The sequence below is a fragment of the Aethalodelphis obliquidens genome, unplaced genomic scaffold, assembly GCF_003676395.1.
Source record: "Aethalodelphis obliquidens isolate GAN/ISIS:26980383/991018 unplaced genomic scaffold, ASM367639v1 scaffold7, whole genome shotgun sequence".
In the NCBI taxonomy this organism is placed as follows: Eukaryota; Metazoa; Chordata; class Mammalia; order Artiodactyla; family Delphinidae; genus Aethalodelphis; species Aethalodelphis obliquidens.
Window position 1 is genome coordinate 66008426 of NW_020837951.1, and position 13115 is coordinate 66021540.

A 13115-nucleotide genomic window follows, 5' to 3' on the forward strand; every position below is an offset into this window, starting at 1 on the left:
ATTTTTGGAGCTATTACAAATGATATTATAAACTTTAGTTTTAGTTTCTACTTGTACATTGCTAGTGTATAGAAATAATTTACATTTTTACATGCTGACATACCTTGCATTATTGATATGTTACAGCTAAGTCTACTATGTTATTATTTATATTTTCTGTTTGTTTCCTCTGTTTCTCTTGTCCTCCCTTCCTATGTGTTACTTGAACATTTTTTTAGAATTGGTTTTTATTTATCTATAAGGTTTTGGATTATATCTCTTTGAATAAGTTTTTGTTTTTTGGGTTTTTTTTAGTGTTTGCTCTCAGTATTTTACACACATAACTTATTATACTTTATTGGTGTCAACATTTTACCACTTCAGGAATGTAGCAATCTTACTTCTATCTGTGTGCTTTACCTTCCTCCCTTTATAATATGTTGTCTTAACTTTTATCTCTAAATACATAGAGAAACCTATTAGTTGATGTTACAATTTTTGCTTCAGCTGTCAAATATTATTTTAAAACTTCAAAGGAAGGGTAGCCTATTATATATTTTTCTTTTCCCAAGTTTTCTTCTTTTATCATTTTCTTTCTGTTTGAAGAGCTTCTCTTTAGACCTTCTTTTAAGGTAGGCAACAAATTCTCTAACTTTTCCTTTATCTAAAATGTTTTCACTTCACCTTCATTCGTAAAGGATATTTTCACTGGATAGAGAATTTTAGGTTGGCAGTTTTTTTTTGGCACTTGAAGGATGTGGCAGTTTTTTTCTTTGGCACTTCTTTCTGGCCTCCGTGGTTTCTGATGACAAATACACTGTTATTTGAATCATTGCTCCCTTAAAAGTAATACATCATTCTCTCTAACTGCTTTCAAGAATTTTTCCTGTGTCTTTACTTTTTAAAAGTTTCATTTTGACATGTCTTGGCATGAATTTCTTTGGGTTTACTCTTCTGTGAATTCTCTAAGTTCCTTGAATCTCTAGGTATGTGCCTTTTGTCAAATTTGGGAAATTTTGGTCATTATTTTTTCAGCTACTTCTTTCAGCCCCACATTCTATTTCTTCTACTCTGGGACTCAATTGACATAAATGTTAGATCTTTTAGTATTGTCCTACAGGTCCCTGCGGCTTTGTTCATTTTATTTTTCAGACTATTTTATCTCTGTTGTTCAAATTGGGTAATTTTTATTATTCTATCTACAAGTTCGCTGATTCTTTCCTCTTTTGTCTATCACCTCTGCTATTTAGCCCATGCAATGAAGTTATTTTGTTTTGTTTTGTTTTGTTTTTTGGTTATTGTGATTCTTAATTCTAAAATTCCCACTTGATTCTTCTTTATTTCTCTTATTTATTTGCTGAGACTTTCTGTTTTTTTCAAGATCATTCATAACCGTTCATTGGAGCATTTTAATCATGGCTACTCTAAAATCCTTATCAAGTAATTCTGACTTGTGTATTATCTTGGTGGTATCATTTCTTAGTTATGGTTTCTCAATCAAGTTGAGATTTTCTTTGTTCTTGGTATGATAAGTGATTTTCAGTAGTCTCTTGGACATTGGAGTATTATGCTTTGAGACTCTGGATCTTATTTAAATCTTTTACTTAGCAGATCTCTGATGACATCATGCCTGAGGGAGAGGGTCACGTTATTGCTGCCTGGAAGAGGTGGGAGTCTTAGCTCCTAACTTGACCTCTGCTGACATTACATTGAAGCAGGTGTGAAGGAGTGTCTCATTACCACTTGATGGGCATGGGAGTCCAGGCTTCTCACTTGGCCTTCAGTGTTAGAGAGAGCAAGGCTGTTTTTTTTTTTTTTTTTTCGGTACGCGGGCCTCTCACTGTTGTGGCCTCTCCCATTGTGGAGCACAGGCTCCGGACACACAGGCCCAGCCGCCATGGCTCACGGGCCCAGCCGCTCCATGGCATGCGGGATCCTCCCGGACAGGGGCACAAACCCGTGTCCCCCGCATCGGCAGACGGACTCTCAACCACTGCGCCACCAGGGAAGCCCAAGGCTGTTTTTTTGTTTTTCTTCCTCTAGTGGTATATGGCTAGAGTAGGGGTGGTTATTGTCAATAAAATTTCTGTCCTGTTAGTCTGTCCCTTTCCTGGTTCTTTGGCTTGAGAGAGCAGACTTTCCCTGAGACATTTTGTTTGTGTCTGTTGGCGTTTCTGGGTCATGAGTTTCTCCAGTACTTAGTTTCAGATATTTATGAGCAAAGAAGAAAGCCAGGGAACTTATCACTGTGAGTTGTTTTTCTTGTGCTGTTCCTCTACTCCTAAGGTCCCTATCCTATTCTTCTTCTTTTCTTTGCCTTTCAGAGTCTTCTTGCATTTGTTTTATGTACAGATCTTCCTCAGCTATTGCTGATGTTCTGTCCCAATAAACCCATAATAAGTTTAAAATATCATAAGTTAAAAATACATTTAATATACCTAACCTACCTGACATCATATCTTAGCCTAGCTTACCTTGAATGTGTCAGAACACTTACATCTGCCTACAGTTGAGCAAAATCATCTCACACAGAGCCTATTTTATAATAAAGGGTTAAATATCTCATATAATTTACTGACTAGTGTACTGCAAGTGGAAAACAAAATGGTTGTATGGGTGCAGAATGGTTTTAAGTTGTAAATGGCTGTTTACTTTCATGATTTCATGGCTAGCTGGGAGCTGCGGCTCTCTGCAGGTGCTGAGCATCATGCAGGAGTATTGCACAGCATATCACTAGCCCAGGAAAAGATCAAAATTCTAAGTACAGTTTTTACTGAATGCATATTGTTTTTGCACCATTGTGAAGTTGAAAAGTCATTGTCAAACCATTGTAAGTCAGGGACCTCCTGTATTGTGTTCAGGGTTTTTATATTTAATTAATGGAAAGAATAGGGATAAATACGTCTACCCCCTGTCAGCAACAAGAAGTTTCAGCTGTTTTTTCTATAGACCAGGCACTCTTATTTTTGTGGCATACAGCAGGATCTAGTTTAATAATACTCAGTCCTGATGTTTAAGGAGTAAGATTTATCCCTATTTATACAGTAATAGCTATCTTTAAAATATAAGGCTAGAAAACATTAAAAGAAGATGTCTACTAAAACTACTTTTAAAACAAATTTGAATAGTACTTCTAAGACCAATCTTAAAAATTGAGTTAATTTTTCAAGACCCTGATAAAAAATTCTGTGGCAACTGTAAATCCAATCCATTCGTAAAAGTTGAGTTAACTTTTCAAAGTCCTAATAAAAAAAATTGTGTGGCAACTCCAAATCAGGTTTTAAAATATAATTTAAAATGACACTACCACTGACCTATATTACAGGTGTTTTTACCACTGAGTATGGTCAGAGTTATTTGTTGGGGCTGTAGTTTGGAAATCTGAGGGCTTGAGAAATTTGCATGGAATATAGTTCCTATAATAATTCATTTAGATTTATAAAATACATCTACTTATTATATCATAATGATATCTTAAAAGACTAAGAACTTATTAACGTATGAACTAATAAATTGGCTGGTTCCTTCGATATTTATCTAACAAATACTCATATCTTCATTTATTTATGCATTCAATATTTAAACAATATAATTTAGAACTAGGCACTAAGCTAGGAACTGAATACGCAATGTTGTACTGAAGAGTACTAATTTCAAACTCTAACGAGGTTTATTCTAGGGGCAGCTGCCGTGTGCTGATGAGGTGAAACCACTCTTTGGTATGCTAGATAGAAAGAGGCAAGGAAAGCTTTCAGAAATGCCGGTAGGCTCATAGCTTTTTCACTTATTTGAGGATGTTGCCTTACTGACACCAAGTTAGATTTATTAACCAACAAAGTCATATTAACATGCTGCTAAATAAAAACATTAGTATATAAGTATTTGTGTACATTATTTCTGAGTAGTGATATAAAACTATAAAAGGGGCTCAGGTGCCACAGGGTATTAAGCTTTTATTATACAGCAAATCCAGCTTGTCTATGATAGGAACCCTAGAAGTCAAGGGAAGGTGTGCAGACATTCACTGTATGTTTTCTGTATCCTTGGCTAAATAAATCAGGAGCTTGCTGTAGGTGGGGTAGTTTTGGTCTTTTAATACTAATCTGTAGTCTGTATAAAATGCTGCAGCTAGGCACTCTGCTAGACACCGGTACACAAAGAGAAATAATATGCCACCCTTTTTGTCAGGATCTCACAGCATAGCAGGGAAAACAAGCAAATTATGATAAGAACTTTTAATAAGGGAATAGTATTGGCATAAAACAGGGAAAATGGCATTATGATTTGTCCATTTGCTCAAACCAGAAACCTAGGGGATTATAATTGATTTACTCTTCTATCTGACCTCCTTATAACAGTCCATACCAAATCTTAATGATTCCACATCACAAATATTTCTAACTTCTGTATGGAAATGCAAAATATTTGCAAAGAATTACTGATATTTTTCCTAGTTGATGCTGAGTAGTGAACTTGTCGATGAAGGTAGTTAGAGTTGGGGGTCAATTATAAAGGAGTTTAGAATTTGTGATTAAAAACTTGTTTTATAGATATAGGGAATTTTACCCTCTAAATAATAACTAAAGTCTTTATTTCAGTGATCTTTTGATCATTGTTTTTAATGATGAAAACTAAACAAGCTGTAGATCAATGGCATAACCCAGGATGGAGTACTTTTGTCTCTCTTAGGTTTAATATTAAATATATGTAGGTTGTAATTTCACAGAATATTTTATAAAATTCAATAATAATTTCTTGAGGAGTTAAAATCAAAGTATCATGGTAGGAAATTTTGGCTATTATTTTCTTCTGCAAAGCAACTCCCTGTCTTCCTAAGCAAGAATATTTTTTTTTCTGTATGTAGAAATGAAGATTTTAGGAACTGCATTTCTCTAACATGATTTGGAAATAAAATTCCTAGCCAAAAAATGTCTGCTAATCATAACATATTTTGAAAACAAATGTATTTTTGGATAACCATTAACAATGTACAAATTACATATTAGTTTTATTTTAAAGCATACAATTCAGTGGCATTTATTAGTACATTTAACATGCTGTACAGTGGGTTCTTTCCATTTTTTCCTCTTCTTTCTCTTTCCTTCCCTTCCATCTGGCTAAAATATAGAAATGGTTTGTACTTTTGTTTTCTGTATAATCAACCTAAATCATGGAAGATATAATATATTTTTATTGCAGTAAAATATACAAAACGTAAAAATTTACCATTGTAACCATTTTTAGGTATAAAGTTCAGTACCATTAAATACACTCACATTGTTGTACTGCCATCACTGCCATCCATCTTCAGAACTTTTTTTATCTTCTCAAATTGTAACTCTGTACCAATTAAATAATAACTCCCCATTCCCCCTTCCCTCAGCACCTCTTTCTTTTTTCTGTCTCTATGAATTTGCCTATTCTAAGTATCTCAGATTAGTGGAGTCATTTTTCTTTTTGTGTCTGGTTTATTTCATTTGTGATAATATCTTTAAGGTTTTCCATGTTGTAGCTTGTGTCAGAATTTCTTTTCTTTTTAAGACTGAGTAATATTACTCTGTATGTATATACCATGTTTTGTTTATCGATTCATCTGTTGATAGATATTTGGGTTGTTTCTACCTTTTGGTAGAATATAGTAATATTTTTGTTGTATTTTCATTATATTTTGCTGAACAGTTAACAAGATTGTTAGCTAAGAAAAAATATCATTTTGTATTTATTGATAGACATTTCACTGAAGTAAATGGCAAGTATATTTTTGAGTTTTATTTTCTAACTCCAGAGATTAATTTTTGATGTTGATACCTTAAATGTTTTTCATACATATGAGATCATATACATATGGTATTTATTTTTTGAGGTCATATGTCTTAGTCCATTTGGTCTACTATAACAAAATAACACAGACTGAGTAGCTTATAAACAACAGAAATTAATTTCTCACAGTTCTGGAGGCTGGAAGTCTGAGACCAGGATGCCAGCATGGGCTGGTGAGGGTCTTCCTCCAGGTTGCAGACTTCTTGTCTTATCCTCACACTATAGAGGGGTGAGGGAACTCCCATTCATGAGGGCCCCACTCTCATGACTTAAGCACCTCCCCAAAGCCCCACATCCTAGTACCATCATCTTTGGCATATCCTTTACCAGAGCCTTTTTTATCCCTATTCATTAGAATGATCCTTTTGGGTTCTTTGTTGAGTAGCCCTGGTGGTCAACAAGATTCTTCTTTCTAGCTGGTCAGAGTTCAAATGTCTCCCAGTCCATAAGAGCTCTGGGAATAGTTCTGTTTATAGCTCTGGTTGTTCTCTGCTTGCCTTAGTGAGTTTCAACAAAATATTCAGCCACAGACTCAAATGAGTTCTTATGCAGATTTCTGCAGTTCCTTCTTTTTGTAGCTTCCTTCTCTCTGAGTACGGTGCTTTACAAATTCCAAACATTTCAGCTTTCCCAAACTCCAGTCTCTTTTTCTTCAACTCAGTGAAGACCCCCTCTCCCTACATCATGATCTGGCAAGTGCCTCCTGGCCGAAATCTGAACTATCCTTAGGGCTCTTTGTTGGTTTCCTTTCTCTCAGGGATCACGGCTCTTTGTAGCCTATTGACCAGCTTCTGAATACAGTCATCTCATATAATTTGTCCAGTAAGAAGTAGATTTTGAATTGTGGTTCCCATACCAAACAGAGTATCAGAAACACCATAATAAATGGGTAATGAATGAGAGTCAGTAAGCAGCCAGTGTCCACCCTGTATGGGGGTGCTTGAGCACTGACTCTTTGGAAGTCAGCCACTTTCCCAACACCCATCAAGATGTGGTTTGTTGGTGCCTGGGTTGACTCAAGAACAAGGTGGTCCCTAATGTTTACAAATGCATCATAGTAAATGTAGGGACTGTGTGAATTCTTCCTAAAAAAACCCAAACTGTAAGCATGGAATACCTCTAAAGAAGCATGAAGTAACGTTTCTAACAACTGTAGCCCTGTGTTCCACTGGATTAGTGATCTGAGAGCCAAGGAAAACTAAGTTGAGATGAGCTACATCTGCTTTTTCTTCGTGGGGCCATCTTGCTACATTATGTTCTATGTTCTTAGCAAAACAAAGCAAAACCCTAATTTGGACTTAATCACTTTGTAGATGGGTATGTATGTGTGCATGTATGTGTACCCTTCCCATCAATCTGTAACCTAAGTTGCAAATGTATAAGATCCCAATTTATAAACTCTTTATATGTGTGTATTTATGTTTATTTGAACAAGAATATAACTATATGTATCAAACTGTAAGCATCAATTTTTTCAAGAAGTAAACTACTTGTTTTGTTTTTTTACTTTATGTACCTTTTTATTTGAATTATTATAAGAATTGTATTTATTATTTTGTTGAGTACATAAAAGTTTAGAACTGTTATATCTTCCTGGTAAATCATTTGTTTGACTATTATGTAATGACCATATTTATCCTTAATATTTTTTTTTCTTAGTGTATATTTTATTTTTCATTGTGATTACATTTTTAATTTCTTTTTTTGTCCTCTTCTGGTTTGTAAATTTTTGATGTGTTTTCCATTCTTTAAATGTTTTTTCTTGAAATTTTAACATGGATCATTTATTGACCGTCTGAAGTTTGTCAGTCTACCTCTGTTCTCCTTTAACAATACAAAGATCTTAAAATGCTTTAACTCTGATCCTTTCCTTCACCTAACATCATTTTGTTGTTCAGAATTTTAGTTCTACCTTCACTTAGGTATTATGATTACTTTGCTTAATAAATATTTGCTTACTTCCATGTACACATTTACACGTCTTTCATCATCATTCCCTATTTTGTTTCATACATTGCTTTTGAGTTTGTTTTCTTCCTAAAAATCTATTCTTTAATAGTTCTTTCATCTAGGATCTATGAATAGTAAACCATGGAATGTGTAAAACATTACTTATTTTCCATCTGACTTTTCTTGTGATATCAGAAGTCTACTGCCATTCCTGAGTTTTTTGTTAGTTGATTTTTTTCTCAATCTTTTGATTTTAGAGTTGTCTCCTTTTCTTTGGTGTCCTTCAGTATGGTGTCCTTCAGAAGTTTCAGTATGTTTCTAGTGTGAATATAGTTTTATTAATTCTGTTTTCAATGTTTGATACTCTCTTAATCTGTTAATTAATCTTTTTCATCGGTTCTCAACTTTCAGTCATTGTATGTTTTCTCCCCATTTTCTTAATTCTCCCCATTTTCTTAATATTGTTTTCTCCCCATTTTCTTAATATTGTTTTCTCCCCATTTTCTTAATTCTCTCTTTGAATTATTTCTACTAGATGCTTTCTGGCCTTCTCATTCCAACACACTTTATATATAGTTACTATTTCTTTCTGTTTGTTTCTTTGTGTTGTCTTTAATTTTACAAATTTTCATTAGCTTTGTCTGTGTGCTATTTAACCCATCCACTGAGTTTTAAATTTCAATTATTATGTTGCTATTACTACCTTTAGTTGTTTTATTTATTAGCATTTCTAGATATAGTATTTGGTTCTTTTTCTTATTTGTCTTCTCTTGTATCATAAACCCCTGTTCTTTTTAATATATGTTTATCACCTCTTTTTCCTTTTTATCACCATTTTAAAAACTCTAATTTTGTAAGAACTCATTTTGAATTATTCTATTATTTTTTTTCCTTGCTGTACATTCTCCCACTTTGAATGGGGTGATATTTAGACTGTCATTCATGGCTTTGAGCGTATTCATATTTATTCTTCTCTGCAAACCTGACTTCCTTGAGAATTATTTTCTGTGGTGGTTTTCCTCCTGTCCATTCTCTCAGTTGTAGACACCTCTCTTCAGTGGATGATTGTGTCTGCCCGAACTCTCCAGTGTACATGGGCATAAACCAGTTTTTACATTGCTGTCATTTCTTCAGTTCTCTGCAAATGTATAATGGCTCAATTTTGAAACCAGTAATATAGACTTAGGATCCTAATCTCACATGGTTGACTCTGTCTTGCTCTCAGACTAGGGCAAGAAGCCTCTTTTTAATAGAACTTCAACCAGATGAGCCCAGATATTCAGGTATTCATTCAGCAAAATTTTGTCTCCCAGCTTTCTGCAGTTAGTCCAGTTTTGTCTGTCAGCCCTGAAGGGCCTTGCATATAAACTTTCATCTCCACTCGGGTCTCAAGGTCTGAAGTCTCCATGGGCAGTATTTGATCCAGGTCTCTTGTCATGGTAGCTCAATTCCATTTTACTAGTAAGGGTTTTTTGTCTTTACTTGGCATCTAGAGATTTACTCTCTTGGCTTGCATAGCGTATCTGTTAGAAAATGATCTGGTAACTCGATAGATGATTTTTTTAATTATACAGTTTATGTTTTACCTATTTAGCATGTTTATTTAGACAAAGTTAAAAATTAGTCGAAACATTTTACCTTCCAGATGCTCATTAAAATTCAATTTTAATTGTTAGGATTTGTTAATATTAATATACTCTAGCTTTTATTTTACTACTGTCTAATTCATGTATTTTTAAAATATTTTTGCCGCTTTTATATATTTGCTATATTATTCCTTAACTTACACAATTAAAATAATTGTTTATTGTGTTAATTTTCATAGGATGAATCTTCAAGAAGAATTGGATAAACTTAAGGTACATATGTCTGTTGATAAAGCAACAATACAAGAATTGAATACATTTATGGCAGAGAGAAGAGAAGGTAATTTTTTGTGAGGATAAATGTTTAATGTAAGCAGTTTAAAATTATCCAGTTCTTTATGTTTTACTTTCATTTTCTTCTAAGACTCTCACCCTGTTCCCCCTCTTTCCACTGCTTTACTCATTCATATCTCATTAACATTTTCACCTTTCATGAGAAAATCAAATAGAACACTTGAAAGTCAGCTTTATAATTTATTAAAAATTTTAAAGAAATATTTGATAAGGAGAAAATATTCATTTTTACTATTCATTGACAAAGTTTTACTAGGTGTGTTTGTCCAAAGTTTTATAGGTAATATAGAGTTATTGATAATATAGAGGTAGTTAACTATCAATAATTCATTTATATTTTTATATGACATTACACTTTTCTGGAAGTCATTTAGTTCTCACCTGGAATCACAATCTTAGAGGTAGAAGGAAACTTGGAGATCTGCAAATCTGAAACCTGCCTGACCCCTAGCCTGAGAGTGTTGAGTAAAAGGGGATGTATCTATTTCAATTACAAGATTATTCCTTTGTTAAAATCAAGATTACTATAGTTACAATATGACTTCAGTCCATCCTCAGATACCTCATTAAAAAAAGTAAATAAGGTTGATATGATAGAATTTCTTCTTATTTGACCTTGCTACAGCTTAATTGTTACCACTGTGCTTTTTAGGTGTTGACAATTTATACTTAATAATTCAATTAATAATTTATACTTAATAATTTGTATGTAATATTTAAATTTTTATATATCACTCATCTGGAAGTTGTCCCAATTACTTTGTTGTTCCAGTTGCTCTTATTTAGTTTACTAGTGAACTTGTCAAGGCCAGTATTTGAATCCTTCTATTTTACACTATTGATTTATATCACATTTTATGCTACTCCTTCATTGAGTTCTTTTTTTTTCCATAGATCAAGGCAATGATCATTAATGACTACAAAGACCATTGGGTGAAAAGCTGATGGGGCCTTTTTTTTTTATTATTCTTTTTTCTTTTTACCTTTTGACTCCCTTCACCCATTTCTTTTATCACCTCTGGCCACTACCAATCTGTTCTCTGTGTTTCTGAGCTTTTTTCTTTGTTTCTTTGTTTGTTTAGATTCCACATATGAAAGGCATCATATGGTATTTGTTTTTCTCTCTCTGACTTATTTCATTTATCATAATGTCTGTGAGGCCCATCCATGTTGTCACAAATGGCAAGATGTCATTATTTTTTATGGCTGAATAATATCCATTGTGTATATGTATATATGTATCACAATTTCTTTATCCTATTATCCATCAATGGACACCTAGGTTATTTCCATATCTTGGCTACTGTAAATAATGCTGCAGTGAACATTGGGGTGCATATATCTTTTCACGTTAGTGTTTTCATTTTCTTTGGATAAATACCCAGAAATTTCTGGATCATATGGTAGTTCTATTTTTATCTTTTTGAGGAACCTCCATGTTGTTTTACAAAGTGGATGCACCCATTTACATTCCCACCGATAGTGCACAAGGGTTCTCTTTTCTCTGCATTCTCACCAAGATTTGTTACTTCTTGTCTTTTTGACAACAGCCATTCTAAAAGGTATGAGATGATATCTCAGTGTGGTTTTGATTTGTAGTTCCCTCATGATTAATGATGTTGAGCATCTTTTCACATATCTGTTAGCCATCTGTACAGGCATATCTAGGAGATTCTGTGGAGTTTTTTTCCAGACCACCACAATAAAGCGAATATTGCTATAAAGTGAGTCACGTGATTTTATTGGTTTCCCAGGGCACATAAAAATTATATTTACACTATATTGTAGTTTGTTAAGTGTGCAATAGCATTATGTCTAAAAAATGAATGTACCTACCTTAATTAAAAAATACTTCATTGCTAAAAAATGCTAACCATCATCTGAGTTTTCAGTGGGTCATAGTCTTTTTTGCTGGAGGAGGGTTTGAAATATTAGGAGAATTACCAAAATGTGACACAGAGACACAAAATGACAAATGCTGTTGGAAATGGCACCAATAGACTTGGTTGACACAAACATTCAATTAGTAGAAAAACACAATATCTGCAAAGAACAGTAAAGCAAAGCACAATAAAACAAGTTAGACCTGTATGTCTTCTTTGGAAAAATGTCCATTTAGATCTTCTGCCCACTTTTAAATTGAATTGTTTGTTTGTTTGTTATTGCATTATATGAGTTTTTAAAATACATTTGGATATTGGCCCATTTTCAGATATATGATTTGCAAATAGTTTCTCCCATTCAGTAGGTTGCTTTTTTATTTTGTTTATGGTCTCCTTTGCTGTGCAGAAGATGTTTAGTATGATGTAGTCCAACTTATTCATTTTTACTATTGTTGCTTTTGCTTTTGATGTCAGATTCAAAAAATCATCCCCAAGATCTAGGTCAAGGAGCTTACTGCCTCTGTTTTCTTCTGGGAATTTTAGGGTTTCAGATCTTATGTTCAAGCCTTTAATACATTTTGAGTGAATTTTTGTATATAGTATAAGATAGTGGTCCAGTTTCATTCTTTTGCTTGTGGCTGTCCAGTTTTCCCAACACCATTTAATGAAGAGACTGTCCTTTCCCTATTGTATATTCTTGCCTCCTTTGTTGTAAATTAATTGACCATATAAGCTTGTTTTTATATCTGGGCTCTATTCTGTTCCATTGATGTATGCGCCTATTTTATGCCAGTACCATACTGTTTTAAATATTAGCTTTGTAATATAGTTTGAAATCAGGGCGTACGTGATGCCTCCAACTTTTCTTCTTTCTCACATTGCTTTGACTATTTGGGGTACTTTGTGGTTCCATCAGATTTTAGGGTTATTTGAATTTGTTTTTTCTTTTGAAAAATGCCATTGGAATTTTAATAAGGATTGCATTGAATCTGTAGTTTGCTTTGGGTTGTATAGACATTTTAACAATATTGGTTCTTTCAATCAATGAGCATGAAATATCTTTCCATTTATTTTTGTCTTCTTCAGTTTCTTTCATTAATATCTTTTAGTTTTCAATACACAGGTCTTTCACCTCCTTGGTTAAATTTATTCCTAGGGATTGTTTTCTTAATTTTTCTTTAATAGTTCATTGTGAGTATAAAGAAATAGAACAGCTTTTTGTATATTGATTTTGTATCCTGCAAATTTACTGAATTTGTTAGTTCTTACAGTTATTAGCAGTTCTGACAGTTTTTGATGGAGTCATTAGGGTTTTCTATATCATGTCATCTGCAAATAGTGACAGTTTTAGTTCTTCCTTTCCAGTTGGATGCCTTTTATTTATTTTTCTTGCTTAAGTGGCTGGCTAGGACTTCCAATACTATGTTGAATAAAAGTGGTGAGAATGGGCATTTTATCTTGTTCCTGATCTTAGAGGAAAAGCTTCCAGCTTTTCACCATTGAGTATGATATTAGCTGTGGGCTTGTCATATATGGCCCTCAT

General features: G+C 33.5%; 1 protein-coding gene across 9 annotated transcripts in view; it reads left to right on the top strand.

Annotated features, from left to right (window-relative positions):
* CNTLN (centlein) overlaps window positions 1-13115 on the top strand; it is a 328812-nt gene that overhangs the window by 194162 nt on the left and 121535 nt on the right. For all 9 annotated transcript variants that reach the window (XM_027105917.1, XM_027105925.1, XM_027105918.1 and 6 more), the window contains one exon: window positions 9575-9675. In XM_027105917.1, coding sequence (XP_026961718.1) covers window positions 9575-9675 — 101 coding nt within the window. The remainder of the gene's footprint in view (window positions 1-9574; window positions 9676-13115) is intronic.